The sequence below is a fragment of the Homarus americanus genome, unplaced genomic scaffold (genome assembly GCF_018991925.1).
Source record: "Homarus americanus isolate GMGI-L3 unplaced genomic scaffold, GMGI_Hamer_2.0 scaffold39155, whole genome shotgun sequence".
Taxonomy (NCBI): Eukaryota; Metazoa; Arthropoda; class Malacostraca; order Decapoda; family Nephropidae; genus Homarus; species Homarus americanus.
This window is the reverse complement of record NW_024737042.1, coordinates 14359470-14379644: the sequence shown is the minus strand read 5'-3', so window position 1 is coordinate 14379644 and position 20175 is coordinate 14359470. Positions and strand designations below refer to the sequence as shown.

Below are 20175 nucleotides of genomic sequence, written 5' to 3'. Positions count from 1 at the left end.
AATATTAAGGAATAATCTTGTGATAATCTCCCATTTATGTAGGATGGTAGTCTTATATTTGTAACGATCTGAAGTGGATAAAGTGAAGTGTAAAGTATAGAAACTGACGTAACACTACTTAATTGTTTACCCTCACCATCAGACACTTGAGAAAACAGCTATAAATTAACATATCTATATTATTTACCTTACAGGTATATTAAGATAATCTTCTTCTCTCCCATAATGAAAATACATTTTAGGAACACCTAATTGGGTGTCTCAACTTTCAGAAACATCACTTGGCAATAATCACAGTCCCAGAAGTTTGCCTGTGGGTTTTCCAATGAATTCCCATTTTCACTGAGAAGTTGGTGTTACTATAGCGTGCGGTCTACCGCAATATCGTAGTCTACGGACCTGACCTCACTACCTGAACGCCAGGACCCTAACCAACCTTATAAAAGGGGTTAGGTTAGGTTTATCATTTACAAAGAATATGATACGAAGTTTGTCATTAATGTTATGTAATTCAACATCTTTATATGTTTTGTTTATATGATGAGCATTAAAAGATTATTTATTACTATTTTGTTTATCATAAAACTCAACTATGTAATAAATAATACTATATAACAATACTAAATTGCAGCCTGCAGTGTAGATATCCCAGGTAGACCGTACGCTATAGTGTAAATGTTCCAGTAAACCGCACGCTATAGTGGCACCGAGAAGTTTTAGTCATCCGTGGTTTGTTCGATATTCTCGCTGGCTTTTACGATGATCTTTATTAAATTCTAGATTATTTCAGCCAAGATCCACTAACCGAACTCAAGATTCGGTACATAAGTCACATCGCACTGCTTAAAACTTGATTACCTGTATTAACAAGGTAAATCAGGCAAATAAATTATTGGTCCTATAAGAAGGTTGTTCAGATATCTAGACTGTCTGCCCTTCGTAACGATCTTCAAGAGTGAAGTGCTTCCCCATCTGGAGTATTGTCACCCCGTCTGGTCCCCGAGATATGCTAGGGACTGTCAGTTGGTTGAAAATGTTCAAAGGAGGGCCACCAGACTGGTGCCTGCACTTCGGCACCTCCACTACCCTGAGAGATTGGAGCGCCTGAACTTGCGTAGCTTATACTACAGACGGGCAAGGGGCGACCTAATTGAGGTGTATAAGCATCTCAAGGGGCACTACTCAGTCGAGTGTCCTTACTTGGAACTGGCGGACGCTCGCCCCACAAGGGGTCATTAGCTCAAGATTGAAGAAGCCGTAAGTCCAGAAAACTGAGGGCAAACCTTTTTGGAGTGAGAGTTGTGAACTCTTGGAACAATCTACCAGAAAGTGTTGTGACGGCATCGAGTGTGAGTTCTTTCAAGACCAACACTGGAGTGTTGGTCTTGAAAGGTACATTCAGGAGTCGGTGCATGCCCAGTACTTGCCAACAGTACTTAACAGAGACGTGACCGATCGCCCAAGCGGCTAACGAGCCGATCAGTGGTGAAGAGGATAAAGGTAAAGGTAACTCTTGTTGTTTTTACTTTACTTTTACCCTCTTCGCCACTGATAGGCTCGTTAGCCGCTTGGGCGGTCGGACGCGTCTCTGTTACGCAATGTTAAGAAGTACTGAGCATGCACTGGCTCCTGAATGTATCGGAACCTGCTCCAGCCAGTGTTGGTCAAGTCTGGCCTTGAAAGAGCCCACACTCGGTGCCGTCACAACACACTGGCCGATTGTTCCAGAGTTCACAATTCTCACTGAAAAAGTTTGCCCTCACTGCTTTCTGGTAGTCTGAAACCCCGTTCCCAATTTATCCCTGTTTTTTATACGGAGTGAAATATATTCGTGATTTACTCTTATCAAACTTAATTTCATGTCTCATGAGCTTCTTCGTTTATGATTAAATAAATGTATAATTTGGGTTGTGTGTGTGTAATAGTAATTTTCGTTATACGTACTGTTCAGTGCAGGTATTGCATTTCCTCAGATTAGGTTACGTTTGGTTACGTCAGTTTAGGTTGGGTTCTTTAGTGAGATTTTATCCAAGACTAGTCAGAATTAGCTGGTGGTGGGAATTGGACGTCCCTCAGAGACGCTGGACAGGTCGTGCAACAGAATATTATTTAGGCGGCAGCCCAGTCTTGTGATACTCGTGCGTGCCTCTGACCAACTATAGCAACTCGTTCTTACTAATAACAATTACGTCCTGGGAAGGCAGTCACATGTCTCATGGTCAAAGGTGTTTTTACAATGCCACGAGAAATAGTTGTACATAATGATATCATGTCACCTTAAGTGTATTATAATATAGTAGTCGTGAATATAAGGAAATTTTTAAAAGAATGATTAGACCTAGTTTCGTGACACATGATCAGGGTATGTAATAAGTCATTTATGTCCAATGTATATTTTCAGCCTTCGGGCTGCAGAATTTTTTCAATATACCGTTAATTATTATTATTATTATTATTATTATTATTATTATTATTATTATTATTATTATTATTATTATTATTATTAAGAGTGTGGGGAACAGGTTGTTTGGGCTCTCATTCCGGATGGGATGGAGAAAGGAAACTCACAATGTGCTCTCTGTATACATGTTGTATTGGATGTACAATGCAGCTTGGTGCTGGGAAGTGGCAGCGTGGTTACAAGCGTGATGTAGAGAGAGCTGGTTGGTGAGGATGCTCAGAGGAGGACAGCTTGTGGGTCGCCATGCTCGCCGACGGGAGCGAGGGCCGCCAGGCAGCGGCGGAGGAGGTGGTGTAGCTTGCTGCGGCTGTAGCTAGAAGAAGAGAGAGTGGTCACCACGAGGTCAGGTCTTAAATAGCGGAGGTAGGCGTGGCTTAGTAGTTGACCTCCGTCATGTAAGGCGGCGCTGGTTGACCTAGACCACGAGGCATACACTGGGGAATTCGCGGGGTCGGCTACTCAGCGACAAACAGCGTTTGTAGGGGAGAAATCCACTACAATACTCCCTCCTTCCCTCCAGGCGGTGTAGGAGACTTGTTGTCTGCAGGGTTGCATGGCACATGTGAGGCAGAACGGGCGGTGCATGCCACATGTGAGCCATAACGGCGATGGCGTGGATGAGCCGGCCGCTAGAGGAGACAACTGTCTAGATACACAATATCTGTGGGAGTAGAGAGGGAGAAAAGGGTGTGTGGAGGCGATGAATGTTGTGCTTCCCTCACGGCAGGTACAGAGTCGTCAGATGCGCCTGCTGGGGTGTGTGGGCCTGGGTCAGGAGCAGGGGCTGCGTCAGCAGAAGCGGATGAGGGCTCGTGACAGCAGCTGGGTCCACGACAGCAGCAGGGTGCAGGACAGTAGCAGGGAGTACCTGAGGGAGAAAAGAGGGGTGTGTGGGTCCGCACTCAGGCGCATGGGCCGCGTCGGGAGCAGGGGCTGCATCAGGAGGAGCGGCAGGGGGTACTGCTGGGCCGGGGGCGGCGTCTGAGGCAGGACGGGTGTGCTGGGGTCGGTAGGACATGGTGCTTGGGGCAGGAAGAGGAGCTGGTGTCTGCTTAGAGAAGCAGTGCTGCTCTAGGGTGTCTAACCTGCGGTGTTGAGACAGTAGCTGTAGAGCCGATGAGAGCTGCTTCTGGGTGGATAAGCCAGTCTTCCATGTTGCTTGAAGACTGGGAGAGTGATCGGTTTTCCTCCATCCTGTGTGAGTGCGAATCTCCAGGGGTCACCATTTGTGGGGAACAGGTTGTTTGGGTTTTCACTCAGGATGGGATGGAGAAAGGAAACTCACAATGTGCTCTCTGTATACATGTTGTATTGGATGTACAATGCAGCTTGGTGCTGGGAAGTGGCAGCGTGGTTACAAGCGTGATGTAGAGAGAGCTGGTTGGTGAGGATACTCAGAGGAGGACAGCTTGTGGATCGCCATGCTCGCCGGCGGGAGTGAGGACCGCCAGGCAGGAGTGGAGGAGGTGGAGTAGCTTGCTGCGGCTGTAGCTAGAAGAAGAGAGAGTGGCCACCACCTAGGTCAGGTCTTAAATAGCGGAGGTAGGCGTGGCTTAGTAGTTGACCTCCGCCATGTAAGGCGGCGCTGGTTGACCTAGACCACGAGGCATACACTGGAGAATTCGTGGGGTCGGCTACTCGGCGACAAACGGCGTTTGTAGGGGAGAAATCCACTACAAGAGATTCAGACATTGACTTCCTTCGTAACTGGAGGTAATTTGTCCGAATTAGAGTGCCTTTAAGTATTTGCAATATCATAGAGGGGGTGATGCCCTTGCTGACGATAAGCGGGGAGGACTCTGACGACTTTGGTAAAGCAAGTTTTAAGGCTGCAGAATGTTGCCTTATGGCGAATTCTGGGCTACACAGTGCTGATGAAGATGAACATGGAATGCATCAGATAGATCTAATTTATTTCAAATCGGTCTGCATGGTGGAGTTAGTATCGAAGTATTGACATGATTTGTTTTCCGTAAACATACTAGTTATCACTTGTCACCACCAATCTCTACTGCATGACGGCCCATATAGTTAGGCGTTCCACTTATGTAGAAGATAACGTATCCTAGTCAACACTATAACAATATTACATGAGGGATGCCAGAACCCAGAAGAGATGTGAAAAGACAAATAAATCATAACAGGGCATTATTAACAGACTGACAGCAGTAATCAAGACGTAACTGAAGGTAACTGCTTGATGTATTCTTACTTTTTAAATTCGGAAAATATATCTTGTGTGTTGCAGGTTAAATCATCAAGTTTGACGTGTTCTATTATCTTTGGGGGAAGTCCGTGTGGTCTGTGTGTAGTAACTTCAGTGATCCAACACCATGATTTCTCACATCTTCAGTTTGGGTTGAAATTAACTTGCAATCTTTCTAGAATCTGGGGAGTTAGGTCGAGTTTCTTATCTGGCCATTCATCTGACAGGCTGTGAAGGGCAGGAGGGAGGATGGCGTGCCTTCCTCAAGAAAGAGCTGACATGGAAGAAGGAACTCATACCCATCAAAGCCATCCAGTTCCTATACTCTGCAGGTAAGTTATCTCTCTCTCTCTCTCTCTCTCTCTCTCTCTCTCTCTCTCTCTCTCTCTCTCTCTCTCTCTCTCTCTCTCTCTCTCTCTCTCTCTCTCTCTCTCTCTCTCTCTCTCTCTCTCTCTCTCTCTCTCTCTCTTCTCTCTCTCTCTCTCTCTCTCTCTCTCTCTCTCTCTCTCTCTCTCTCTCTCTCTCTCTCTCTCTCTCTCTCTCTCTCTCTCTCTCTCTCTCTCTCTCTCTCTCTCTCTCTCTCTCTCTCTCTCTCTCTCTCTCTCTCTCTCTCTCTCTCTCTCTCTCTCTCTCTCTCTCTCTCTCTCATTGTTCAGTAATTTGCAATTTACTATAAAAGACCAGTTATTGAGCATTATATCTACGGTTTTCTCCTTGCCCCACTCCTCTCTCATACACATACCATTCATTAATTTGTAAATACCTGAACAAGAGACAAATTTTCCTTGTTGAGTTAAATTTTTTAATTATTGTCAAAAAGGTTTTCGTCTATTCACTTTTATTTCCTATTAGGTAATGGGAGTATCCTAATTACTACCTGTACAATATAGAGGCCTCATGATTACTGTACTGTATAATGATGCACAGTTTGTGGGATACAACTCTGTCACTGTAACATGTGTTAAATAAAAAATAGCATGATAACTGAATTGCATAGATGTAGACAAAACTGGTCTATAATTTTCATTTCCTTTAAAATTTAAATAACTGTTTCATAGGTCCTCATGGCACAGCAGCTTGGCTCACAGCACTCTCCTCTCCCTCAGGTACGAATGCATTGTTCGCCTATCTGACACTTCACATGCAGCAGTTGGGCATCACAATCAAGGAGATTGGTACCATCTATACCTTCCTCCCCATCACTTCTATCCTGGGCCCTCCTATCTCAGGTACAGGGACTTCCTTATGTTCGTCACATCTAGTTAAGCAGGGCAGATTTGATTCAAGAAGGTCTTACACATTTAGTTGCATTTAGGTATTAGTGAACTGTGCAAGGATTTTATTATGTTGTGATTCAGAATATATACTGCATGTGTTTGTGTGTGTGCATTGTAGTTCATTGAATATGTCAAAGGAAGGTTAATGAAGTAGGTTGCTAAATTGGTATGTAGCTAGCTAGATATAAAAGTGAGTGGGTACAGTTAACCCTCACTTTACGCGGTTAATGTAACCCGGAGGGTACCGTGGAAAGTGAGGAATGCGTAAAGTGAATAACATAACATATGGGATTAATTGAAATGGAGTCCGGGCCGATCCCCAAACTCCACTTTTTGACGACACACAACTATGTTGTAGTAAAAATTTTATCTTAACTTTATGATGGTATGAAAAAACAAGTAATATAGAAGAGGTTAGGTTAGGAAAGATAAAGGTTAACATAGGAAAAATAAAGGTAAAGTTACAAAACTAAAAATTAGGTGTAACACTTACGGTAGTAGAAGAGATGGGTCGGCATACGGGGATGGAGGCTGGTTCCGAGGCAGAGGGCAGATTACTGGCCCTCAGGTGAATCACCATTACTAGATGAATCACCATCACTGTCAATTACAGTTGTCAGGGCTTCCCTGACAAATCCCTCAAAGTCACCTTCACTGTCACTATCACTGGCTTGGGCTGGCTGTGGTGGGTTGCGGGCGAAGAAATCTGTTATGCTTTGCTGACGGCTGGCGTTGATGTTGTCGTGATACACCTTGATGTACGGCTCCATAGCCTGCACCAGCCGGGTATGGAAGACTTCATAGCGGTCATCGTCATTGTAGAGGGAAAGGAAGGACTTCATCTTCTCTGCACACTCCATGGCACCCTTAATATCACTATGACTTAAATTGTGTTCTTCGGAGACTGACGCACCTTCTTCCTCCTCTTCACTGACGTGTTCTTCTTCCAACATCTCGTCGGCAGTCACTTCAGGATCTCTGATCACCTCCAGGATGTCGTTGTTGGTGGTCTCGGAGAAGCCTGGAACTGTAACAGTCTGCGCAGCTTCTCTGGCAAGGTCCACTGCTACTGCAACATTCTGAACCTCACCAGTCACAGATTGACTCCTCCTCTCACCTGGTATTCCATGCAACACATGTCTCCATGCGTGACGAATTGTAGCAATAGACAGCTGATCCCATGACTCCACCAAGAAGTCCACAGCTTTCTTGATGTTAAATACTCTCCAGAATTGTTTGAAGAGTATTTTTTGCTGTTCCAACTGTTGATCCTCATCTTCTTCGCTCTTGCTATCGGTGGTGGTGTCACTCAGGTTACGCAACTCTTCCCTGGTGTTGGTGTAGTCGTTCAGGAGCTGGAATTTTTTTGTTGAGAATGCAGCTTTCACATTGCAAATCAACTCCTGGTCCATGGGCTGGATTAAAGACGTAGTGTTGGGAGGAAGGAAGACCACTTTTACGTTGGGGTGACGATCTAACAGTAGGGGCGAGTGTCCTGGTGCGTTGTCCAGCAGCAACAAAATATTAAATGGGACATTCTGTCGCTCACAGAATTTCTTTACATCGGGAACAAAACAGTCATCAAACCAGGAGAGGGACAGTGTAGAGAACATCCATGCCTTACGTGCGGTCAGCCAGTGGACATTTAGCTTGGTCATGTCCATGCTCTTGTAGGCGTGCGGCTTGCGGGCTGTGTGGATCACCGATAACTTGAGCTTACAGGTACCGGAGGCATTGGTGGTAAACAGGACGGTGATGCGTTCCTTCTGCATTTTCCGGCCCCGAATCCTGCTGGCATTCTTCACAACGAAGGACTTGGAAGGTAGTTTTTTCCAGAAAAGACCAGATTCGTCCATGTTAAACACCTGGTCGTCACTGTACTGTCCTTCCTCCATAATCTCACGTAAAAACGGAGGAAATTCCCGAGCCGCAGCACGATCAGCACTCGCTTCTTCACCACCAATGTTTATTTTGGTGATCTTGTTCCGGATCTTAAACCTCTGTAATCACCCAGAGGAAGCATTAAAGGGTTTGGGCTCTGAAGTTCCCATCTTTCGTGCCACTGCCATGTACAGTTCACGTGCGTAGTCCTTAACAGAGCGCGTGTCGACCGCCATGTTCCGTCGCGCCTGACGCACCAAGTACCTCAGAAGTAATTTTTCTGTCTTGAGAAGCACCTGGTTGTGAAAATACTTGATCATAGAAGCACCTGTAGACTTTGTGATCTTCATGTGCTCCTTTATCTTGGCTGAATCCTTCTTTATAGTCCGGATCGTAGATTCGTTCACGCCATGCTGGCGCGCCAAATCAACCTGCCTTGTTCCTTTCTCCAACTCTTGGATGATGGTATACTTCACCTCGTAGCTTAAGGAACGTCGTGTCTTCTTTGGTTTAGTGCCGCTGGGTCCAGGTAAGGAAAGGTTTCTCTCTGGGGGTGGTGGTCCGGCGGAAGCCATTTTACGGAACAATGGATGCGCGTTTACACGGAGTGGCCTTGAGGGATGAAACTGCCGCGGCTAGGTCAAGCGTCGTCTTTCCTCCCTCCCTCCCTCCCCCGGGTGGACACGTCATAATACTTTAAGCCAATTACAGCTAGCAGCAGAGGGGGGTAGGGATGCATGGCCAATCACAGGTCTGATACGTCATATGACGTCAGTGATAACGCAACAAAGACACACACTGCGCAACCTTACCGCGCCGCTTGCCCAAGCGGAGGGAGGAGGAGGGAGAGGCAGGCAGGCAGGCGGGCGGGTGGCGGGTGGGGCGAATCTAAAAATAGCGTCGCGCCGGACACTCTCCGCGTAATGGGGTTCACGTACCGCGTAATGTGAGCACGTGAGGTTCTGGCAAGGCACCGCGTTAACGTGGAAACGCGGAATGCGGGACCGCGTAAAGTGAGGGTTAACTGTATATAGATATGTTGGTAGATAGACACATAGGTAACTACAAGTGATAGATTGACCAATAAAGATAAAAATACAGACAATTAAATTCACAACAGCATCTCACATGTGCATTCTAGGGATACTGGCTGACAAGTTCGGAAACTTTAAGCTCGTGGTGTTGGTAAGTCTGGTGCTAACTGTGGTGTTCCATGTGATGCTGCTCTACATACCCCAGAGACCCACCAACTCCCTCACTATGTCATGTGGGCCTCAGGGACATACCCTCTCCTGGTCCTTCTGCCATGGCTGCCACATGGACAGTGACAACATTGATCTCCAAGTTACCCTTCAGGTCAGCAGTACAGTACTGAGTTGGCCAATTGAATTTGTACACAGGTGTTGACATTGAAAGCTCATGCAGTTGATTTGCTTCATATATACTATATCTGTATTGTCATATATAAACATAAACTGTATTATTGTATCAGTTAATTACAGATACAATAGTTGTATCACCATTACTGTTGATAATATAGGTGTCCTCAGGATTGTGAGTTGCACTGTGAGTCACCATCTTCCGATCTTGTGATGTGCCTCCATGACACAAACTCCTCCGACCTCTGTACCTCCTTTGACCTCAAACACCAGGTATCAGTATCTTTTTTGTTTTCCTAATTAGGGGGTCCCCGACTTATGAACGCCCGCTGATACGAACAGGTTAAACTTTACATTTACAGTAATTTCTTTACCTGATGACTTATTTTTTACTTTCATTTTCTGTATTTTGTCATTCTATTTCTTCTTTTCTCTTAAATTAAGTGATTTTAGATGTATATAAGGACATAAGCTATGATATAATGGGATTTTAAACATTGTTCTGTTAATACGGTATGCATGTAGCATGTGTTCTGACTTCCGTACATATCCGACTTCAGAAAGTCCTGAGGAATGGAACGCGTTCCTAACCCTGGGACCCCCTGTACTGTACAGTATGTATTCTTTCTATTTATAGAAATAACAATAATGATAAAATAAAAATATTTAGCTCACAATTGAAGAGTTCCAAGTTCGACTCCCAAATGGAGTAGAAAACTGGGTTCTCTCCTTGTACAGTACACTGACCCGTGCTCACACAGCAGTAAACTGGTTGATGATGGAATAACCTCTCTGTTGACAAGCATCCTGCCAGAGAGGTGATGTGACCACTAATTGCTGAATGCTAAAATTTTGGCTCAGCTTCTGTCTGACCACCCTACATCATGATAAGAAAATACCGGTACTTAAATACATAAGAAAATAACAAGCATTTGATAGAGCTAATAACTTCTGTAATTTATTCAGATAAATCCCAAGATAATGAAAATTTCAGACAGTAATTCAAACCACAAAGCACTTCACATACAAACTTGTTACCACTATGCCTTACTCTATCCTATTTGGCACTGATCAGCTTGTTAGCCACTTGGGCAGTCGGTCACATCTCTGTTGGTAAGTACTGGGCATATACTGGCTCCAGAATGTATCTGTACCTATGCCAAAATTGATCAAGTGTGGGCTTGAATAAATTTCACAACTCTCACTCCTAAAAGTTTGTCCTGACAATTTTCTAAACTTGTGGCTTTTTCAACTTTAAGTTGTGACCTCTAGTGGGACAGGCATCCACCAGCTCCAGGTATGAACTCTCGATTGAGTAGTGCCCTCTAAGGTATTTATAAACTTCTGTTAAGTCATCCCTCGCTCACTACAGTATAAGCTGGGCAACTGCTGGTGTTCTAGTCTCTCCGGGTACCATGCTCTAGAATCTTGTGTTCACACACATTCAGTTATGAAGGACTGAATAGGGAAGATTGTTGAATTTGCTTGTAATGTATTACATGTACTGTATTACAGTATTAATATTTTTATGTATATTTTGTTTACACAATGTACAGTGGTCCCTCGGTTAACGAGCACAATCCGTTCTAGAAGGTTGCTCGTTAACCGAAAAACTCGTTAACCGAAACCAGTTTCAATGGGTTTTGGGTAATTGGTTCCAGCTTACCGAAAATTGCCTAAATTCAACAAAAAAGGTAGAAAGGTACACTTACTTTGAGGTGTGTATGTAGAAGGCTCCTAGATGATGATGGGAATTAGAATGGTGGTGGAGGAGAAGGGAGAAGAGAAGGCATTGGGGTGGAAGAGAAGTCACCCCATGGCGCCATTTCACCCATAAAATTTTAATTCACTTGGTGTAATTCAAGATTATTTTCTTTAAATCAACACTGCACTGCATTATATATTGTCAATATGTAAAATAAACTTCAAAATGACCAATAATTTGCTTGTAAACACAGAAAAAAGCGTTTAGTTGAAGAGTCTCAAGCAAGATGTTACCTCCACTGAAAAGACACAAAGACTGACGCCTGTATGGTGTGTTGGCAGGCTGGATGGCGTGCCACAAACTAGTGACCCTACCTTCAATTATGTTCAATAATTGTTAAAATGACTAAAAAATTTAATATTAAACTTTTAAAATTATGGAATAGTACAAACTTCTTGATATTTACTAAAAGGGTAAGGAATTTAAGCCCTAGAACCGATTACTGTATTGGCGGACTAATACTACAGCTTGTGGACCGCCAAATGCATGGTAAAACATGTGGAGGTCGGCTCGTAAGAAACTCGTTAATCGAGGGATTGCTCGTTAACCGAAGTTAAGAATCTTATGGAAGGTAACTCGTTAACCGAAATCTCGTTAACCGAGGCGCTCGTTAACCGAGGGACCACTGTACTAGTAACATTATTTTTATTTTCAGGTCTTAGTTAGCAGTGTGAAATCTCATTCCAGTATATGATTCAGGTGATAATGTGTCCAGGTTAACAATGATAACTTATCTCCAGATAACTCTAAATGGCACCTTGACCTCCTGGATGGATGAGGACATGTGTGGACACACATGGCATGACTTGCAATATGAGAGCGAGATGTTCCACAACCTCACCTGCCCTGGACAGTGCCCAGTGGAGTGTCAAGTGAAGGGGGTGCCACCTTGCCACCTCCCTGATGACCCCTCCCAGAGTTACAGCACCTTCTGGATCTACTTTATTCTACTCATGATTGCTAACTTTTTCATGTCATCCTTGTTCACTATGATGGTGAGTGCTGTACTTAACTTACATACATATTATCATCAATGGCTTATCATCGTAACCTCCAGAGTTAACTTGTTTATGAGACCCTAATCATTTCTCAGGAGATGAAACATACTCTAATGAAACAATTGTGTATGTGAGGACTTTCTATATTAACTCAAATTCCATGTGCTGTACTTGGTTTTCAAGCATAAGTCAACTACGAGTCAATGTCCTGTCTCTAACCATAATCTTTAGGATAACTAAAACTCCCAGTTATTAAAGTTTCCATAAAAAAGATTCTGTACTGGGCATTAACTTGACCTTAGCAGTACAGGTACAGTGGGGTATGCTATAACGAATGGATTCTACTACGAATATTCCTATAACGAAGGTTTTACCTATAAAATTGAGAACGCTATAACGAACGAAACTCCTACAACGATTTTTTTTTTTTTTTTTTACTAATTTATTGTTTTTTGTATTACAAGTATTAATGATATTCTTTATTTCAGGGGTTTAGATGCATATTTATGCACTTTTTTACAATTTTTACAATTTTATATTATATTTTTCAGTGTTAAGTGGTTGTATTTGGGGGCCTGGAACGGATTAATCCTATAACGAACGAATGCTATAATGAACAAGGTTCTAGAACCAATTAGATTCGTTATAACATACCCCACTGTATTTACAAAGTTTCAAAATAAAATAAAAAATTCCATAAATTTTGGGCAAAGTCAACATCATCATCAATGTTTTACAGCCATCTACTACACTTACTCAGGTTAACCGTGATTACCTGATGGCAACTCTATATGTTGCAAGGTCTCTCGCAGTCTCTCTTGTCAGGTTCTTAATTCAAAATGTCATTTCCGACCTCTCCTCATGTCACTCTTGGCCTACCCTTAACATTCCTTTCCTACATATTTAAGCTCACCAAATGTGTAGTAAGTTAAAATATAGTACACCATCTTGTATTTCTTTTAAGATAGACATTAGATTCAGTACAAGTCGGTTTGAAAGTCTACCCCAGCATGATACAGACTGATGCATATACAGAAACTCTCTTGTTCTTGAATAACGGAGTTAGGAATTAAAGCTCCTCCTATTATCACAAACTCACCAACTTTAAGTAAACTGGATCTCTCTTCACTCTGCTAATTTGTGTTGCTGGCCAGGATGCTTTAACCCTGGCAATCGTCAAGCAACATAATGGAGACTACGGTAAACAACGCTTCCTCTTCATTGTGGGCATGGCGGTTATCTCACCCCTCACTGGATTACTGATTGACTGGCATGAAGAGAAAGTAGGTAAGTCTGGCTTCTTTCTCTATGATGTTTTAAATAAAATTGAGTAAATTTTCACATGTAGGAGGAAAGATAAATGGGATTAATTTGGATGTATAGGAAGGCAAAGAATTGGTTTGTGTGGCAGCTCTTGAGATGTCGAGCAAGAAACAAGTAGGAAAATAGTAAAAAAAAAAATCTTATTTGTGACTTTAGCAACAGTGACCATAGCATTTGTCCCTCTTATCTCAAAAAGCCACAAACTCATGTTTGATTGGCACTGATTATGCCTATCAACTTCCAGATCAATGTATCAGAATTGACAAAATTAGTTGTAGGGACAATATTAGGTTGACACAGACAAACACGTTAGCTAAATCGTCCATACATGATATGAATGATGACAATCCTCTTGGTCAAACCTGGTTGAAGAATAATGAGGATACCAGTTTTTGGATTGAATCTTTGAAAATGAAAAAAAAAATTAATAATGATCTTGCTGCATGTTGAATGAATCTAAAGTACCATTTGTCACTGTCTTGGAAAAAGTATGTACACTACTGTATATGTTAAGAATGTCCGATATTTAGTTAATGTAGAGAGCTTTTATGACCGACCCCACAACAAACATGGGAAAAAATATGGTACTGATGAAGTAGGATGATAAGAGGCATGTCGACATTGAATTAGTGTTAAGTAGAGAAATGGGGCTTAGAATTAACCATTGTGGTATGAGTGTTTATGAAATGGAGCCCTGGAAGATTTTGGAAAATGTCCCAGCTCTCCTAACCTACCATAGTCTTACCTAACAGGGTGTAATTCCTTAAAGAAACTTGAAATTTGGGAATTATTCAGCTAGAAAATTGTCTGGTTTAATTTTTTTGAGTTGGGAAATTGTCCAGTGGGATTTTGTATGTGAGGTGTACAGTAATGTCTTTACAGGGTACATGGACAAAATGCCGGCCTTCTACTTGGGTGCTGGCCTCTGCTTGATGTCTGCCCTCCTAATCACCCGCCTCCAGTTCTCTGTAAGTCACTACCCTTACGTTATATTTGCTGGGAGAGAGAGATTCCCACATCCATACCTTCAGTTTCTATGCTTATAAACTAATGTTAGTTTCTTAATAATCACTGATATAAATACTGTACTAAATGTTATACAATGCTGTACTGCTTCTGAAAGTCATTTTACCACTGTGTTCTTGTAACACTACCTACATTATTTTACCACTATATTCCTGTATCAGTACATTATTTTACCACTATATCCCTGTATCACTACATCACTGTACAGTACAGTATTTACAAAACCTGCTAACCAGGTGGACCGGGCCAGTGAGCACTTCATCCAGGACCTGAAGCAGCTGGTGATCAGGCCAGAGATCAACATGTACTTGGTGATGATTCTGCTGATGGGGTCCAACTGGGGCTTCATTGAGAGTTACCTGTTCATCTACCTTGGGTCCCTCGGTGCTTCCAACTCCCTCATGGGCAAGTATCATGGTGCACGAGTCATAGATGGGCATGTGTCTATGTGAGCAAGTAATATATATATTTTTTTTTATTATTAGTTTTATTATATATATTTGTATTTATTTATTTATTTTTTTTTTTTTATTTTTTTTTTACAGGCATTAACCCACCCGGGCACAGGTCATTTTGTGACCCACATCAAGGCCTTGTGGGCAAATATATAATAAAATAATAATAATAATGAAATTAATAAAACTTAATATAAATTATAATAATAATAATGTACAGTAATAATAATAATAAAATTAATAAAACTTAATATAAATTATAATAATAATAATGTACAGTAATAATAATAATAAAATTAATAAAACTTAATATAAATTATAATAATAATAATAATAATAATAATAATAATAATAATAATAATAATAATAATAACAACAGTAATAGTAATAATAAAGAGCCATAAATAGATAAAAAAAATAAAAATATATGAGTAGTGAGAAATGACATACAGTATGTATGTTGTGTTGTCAAAGTAAAAGAAACAATTGAGACCCTGCAATTGTGTGTAAATGAGGCAGAAAGTCAGACCAGCAACCTGGGACTTTGTCACAATTTTTGAGGTGCCATATGGCAGCAGGGTCTACCATTAGACAACACATTGTGCTTCCAATATCTTCCCAGGCGGTAGTACCTCCCTGTTTGGTAGCTGCCTACTACCTACTGACTCCAAAATCAAGTTAATTTTTTATGTTTTTATAATCACTGGTATTTGCTGTCATTTGTATTATGCCTTCAATAGACCAGGGTGATGTGTTGTCATTTCTCAGCTAGAAAGTAATGTTATATATGAACCTTTAAGAATACCAACCCAGGGTTCAGGTTCTGAGAGGTTCATTGGTAAAATATTTTCCTTGTGAGAACACATCTAACCGATTCATCAATGCTGTGACGCAAAGATATTGGTGAAAATAGCTTTGATATTGCTCCTAAATCCACTTATTTGGGACACACTATTTATTAATCATTGAGAATCCAGACTTGGGCCTTTTGTGTTCATGAAGGTAACACCTTGCATGCAAGGAAAATGGCTGTAAATTAATGATGATGATGATCATTAAAGTAACTTGTTTCTATGGTTGACAGGATTGACAATGACAGTGGGGTCACTGGTGGGTCTGCCTGTCATGTTTGTTGCTGACCGGGTGGTGGAGAAGCTTCATCGTCCAGTCATATTCATCATTTCCTTCTTCACTTACACCATCAGACACATTGGTTACTCCTACATAAAGTGAGATATTTTCTGGGATATACAGAGTAGAACTGTACAAAATAAGATGGGCTATTGTTATGAACTTGGGTGTGAGGTTTACAAAGATAAGAAAAAAAAGAGAGGTCTGGCTGTCTTCAGTTTAGGATGCCAAAGACAGACCAAAAACTGCACTGGGATATACGGTTTCAAGATTGCTTTTAAGATACTTTAACTCCTAAGTTCACACGGTAGTGCACACAAGTTGTATTTAAATATTACAGTATCATGTACAGGTATCACAAAGAAATAATGTACAGTATAGGGGAGAGTAAAGTTATAAGGATACTGATCACAGTCTTTTTCTTGAGTTTCCATTTGTTTTACACAGCCTATAAGGGACACACAAACACCTCTAGCAATGGTCTAATAACCCAGGCCAGTTTTTGGAATAGCAGTGACTTCATTTGATGGTTAATATTTTTTGTCCTAAACAAAATTCAACCTAATTTATGTTTCAGAAGGCTTTAACAGTACAATAAATACCTGATTTACAGTTGGATAATGATCATAATGTGTAACTCATCATGTTGCCAGATATGGAGTCACAACGCCTTTCCAAAATCAGGTTGGGTCGAGTTGGTTTAATCTATGTATTTTATCAGTGATTTTCTTATATAAAGTGCAATTGTGTGTTGTGTTCTGTCCAGTTGTCTTCTAGATCAGTGTTCAGTACTGTAGTTATATTTGTAGAATGAGTCAGGATGTGCACAATGGCAGATACTCCCTCCTTGTCTCCCTGTGTATGTCTCTCTCTCTCTTTCCTTCCTTCCATTTTTTACTGTTACCAATACATTTTTTTTCCTTTTATAAATTACCCCTTCCATAGTATAGCAGTTTATCTAGAAATAATCACAAACGGCATCAGTACTGGTAAGTCAAAAGTTACATCTAAGAGAGTGAGTCAGGATTAATATTCATAGAGCTCATAAGAATACACCATGCAGCTGTGATTTAAGCTTCCTTGTAAACACAAACTCAACAAGATTCCCTAAATGTTGTTACTGTGATCTAGTGACCCATGGTTGGTGCTGCCCTTTGAGTTACTGGAGGTGTTCACATATCAGCTGATGTGGGTGGCGGCCATCACCTACTGCCCAATCCTCGCTCCCAAGGGTCTCCTCGCCACCATTACTGCTCTCATTGGCACCATACATTTTTCACTTGGTAAGTCATTACAGTACACCATGTGGTACAGTATCATAACTAATACAGATTGAGAACATTAATGTTTATTAATGCTTTAATAAGTTGTACTTAAATAAAATTATCTTATGCAATGTCATTGAGTGTGACCTCAGGAGGATAAGACAGTACTAGTGACCTGCCTGTATACACTGTATTTAAGGTAAGTTTGATCTTTTCTTATTTATTTTGTTTGTTTTACTTCAAGGACTAATTTAATTAGTTACTCAAAGCCATCATCCTCAGTGTGCACTGCTGACTTCCTGCAGCAAGGCAATAATGTAGCACTGAAGAGCACTATAAATATATTGCTCATATTTATTATTAAGATATTTTCAAGTGTTTAAATAGAGGAATAAAAAGTATACGAGATAGAATTTATTGACCACAAATTATGAATACAGAGTTTACACTAAAGTTTTACATAAAATGGTCCAAATGCATTAAAACACCAAACATTCATAAAAGTTTACTGATTCAACCAGTAACACAAAAAACATTGGGAAACCATGAGTGAATAAAGTAAAAGTAAAAATAACTACAAGTAAAATAAACTAAAACATACAAAATAGTTGTGGGTAATGGTACAGTGGGGTATGCTATAACGAATCTAATTGGTTCTAGAACCTTGTTCGTTATAGCATTCGTTCGTTATAGGATTAATCCGTTCCAGGCCACCAAATACAACCACTTAACACTGAAAAATATAATATAAAATTGTAAAAATTGTAAAAAAGTGCATAAATATGCATCTAAACCCCTGAAATAACCAATATCATTAATACTTGTAATAAAAAAACTAATGTTCGTTGTAGGAGTTTCGTTCGTTATAGCATTCTCAATTTTATAGGTAAAACCGTTCGTTATAGGAATATTCGTAGTAGGATCCGTTCATTATAGCATACCCCACTGTATGTGCCTGTGACTTCTAAATATATACATGAAGTATTCGATGAATTGCATGACAAACGGTTTCATAATCCGTTCTTTCAGATTGCAAATTGACAAAAATTGAAATACTATATTGATGGCATATATCTTATTGTTCGGGGGCACTCTTCAACAACATGCCATTCAGACTGAATAACACCACATGAACACAATCTCTCTTCACTGGGCAGACGGCCCCTGCCTCATCTGTTCCAGCGCCCCTCTTCTACTGCGAGGGAATGGGCACTCACTCTCATTTGTGTCCACAATACTCGTTCTAGCTCGTTCACCTTTATCTTTGTATTATAGATTGCATGAACATCAAAATTTGGTTTGATAGTCATGTATAATTGTACTCTACTTGAGTCTGACAGTTTCTGTTTCAGAGTGTGTAAGGCTATTTGAACATCATCAATATCATTAAATAAAAGATCGCGTACATATCGTGACGTGGGCGTATTAAAATTTAATACAACATTAATAGTATGGGCAAGTGGATCGTCTACCATTTCACTTCTTCCCGTCCATTTCCTCGAGAAAAATTTACGCCGCTTAGCTATTATGAGGGCACATAACGGAGTATAACCAAGTTCCACCATGCATAAATCATTGTTGGTCATTTTCCTGACACCTAATAACTGTTTAATACACCACATACAAAGTTTATTCACAGGTGTAATGTTACCATTTAACCGTGATTCACAACCATATAGCAAGGCGGACATCAATGCTGCATGAAATACCTTTTTCTTGACATAAAGGGGATATCATTGTTCTTGTTTACACATCTTGGCTTGCGCATGAACTTTATTTGCTGTTGATATTGACCCATCAGAAGTAAATGGGCTGCCCAACAACCAATGCTTGTTTATCAGCCTCACTGTCACTCATAGCAAAAAACTGTCTTACCTATGTTAATTCTCATACCATGAGAAATACTAAATTGGTTAAGTAATTTTATTTTATTTACCATGTCATATCTGGTCATTGATTACATAAACATTGTAACTGAAGATGGTGACATTGTTGAGTATTACAGGGAAAGGTCTGGGGTCTCTGGTAGGTGCTCACCTCATTGCCAACCTGGATCTGCCTACAGCCTTCAGGGTCTACGGTGGTATATCTGTCACTTGTGGAGCCCTGTACTCCCTCCTCCACTTCTTCTACTTAAAGAAAAAGATACAAGCAAGAGGTATGTATTTATTTGTACTGTATTTCTTTTACAAATCTAAATTATCTTCTGATAGTTTTAACATATTTAATGGTCAGAACTCCAAATGGGGAACAATTTGAAATGTTACCTTTAAAAAAGTATTAAAATATATAGTAATATCTCCGTTAGCCAAAATCTCTCTCAACCGGAATTCTCTGATAGCCGGAATTTTAATTTTCTCGGAATTTTCCGTAAAATATCCGGGTTTGGGAACGATTTTCTGAGGTGCACATTTTTGGGAAAATTCCAAGAAAATTTTCCCAGTACATAGAAAATTCCAGGAATAGGGGATTATTTTTTCCAAGTTTGAGAGATGAAAATCAGGCACATTTTCCAGAAATTACAAGAAATATTTCCAGTACCCATAAAATTCTGGGGATGGGGTATTTTATTCCGGCTTTGGGAGATGATGTACTGTATTGTGCAATTGCCAGAACTTCCAAGAACATTTTCCCGGTACAGTACCCGGAAAATTGTGGGGATGGGTGATTTTTTCCCTGCTTTGAGAGAGTTGTCTCATTACTCGGAAATCTCTCATTCCCAGAAGTACTCTGCACCAATTGTTCTAGCTAAAGGTGATATCAATAGTAGTTTATATTAATAGTGCAATTATTTATCAATTATGTTTGGAGAAATATTTCTTCATGGCAGGACTTCTATCTGCTTGAGGACTGTATAGTATTGTTTTCCATGCAAGGGATTGGTACCATTCATTAAGATTTCTGATGGATGGAGGATATTTGGTTGATGGTTTTGATTACTGTACTGTCTATGTAAGTTGTTCAGCAGACTTACCTTTACCTTCATTAAGTGTTTTAATAAGAATAAA

General features: G+C 40.7%; 1 protein-coding gene across 5 annotated transcripts in view; it reads left to right on the top strand.

Moving 5' to 3' along the window:
* Positions 1 to 20175, top strand: part of LOC121872736 (major facilitator superfamily domain-containing protein 6-like) — a 55623-nt gene that overhangs the window by 24311 nt on the left and 11137 nt on the right. For 4 of the 5 annotated variants that reach the window (XM_042375764.1, XM_042375763.1, XM_042375759.1 and 1 more), the window contains exons 2-12: positions 4895 to 4999; positions 5774 to 5896; positions 8967 to 9181; positions 9376 to 9477; positions 11710 to 11964; positions 13122 to 13254; positions 14173 to 14258; positions 14553 to 14721; positions 15856 to 16000; positions 17034 to 17185; positions 19173 to 19325. In XM_042375764.1, the coding sequence (XP_042231698.1) occupies positions 5809 to 5896; positions 8967 to 9181; positions 9376 to 9477; positions 11710 to 11964; positions 13122 to 13254; positions 14173 to 14258; positions 14553 to 14721; positions 15856 to 16000; positions 17034 to 17185; positions 19173 to 19325 (1498 nt within the window). In that variant the 5' untranslated portion in view covers positions 4895 to 4999; positions 5774 to 5808. The remainder of the gene's footprint in view (positions 1 to 4894; positions 5000 to 5773; positions 5897 to 8966; positions 9182 to 9375; positions 9478 to 11709; positions 11965 to 13121; positions 13255 to 14172; positions 14259 to 14552; positions 14722 to 15855; positions 16001 to 17033; positions 17186 to 19172; positions 19326 to 20175) is intronic. The other variant, XM_042375762.1, reaches the window with a different exon arrangement.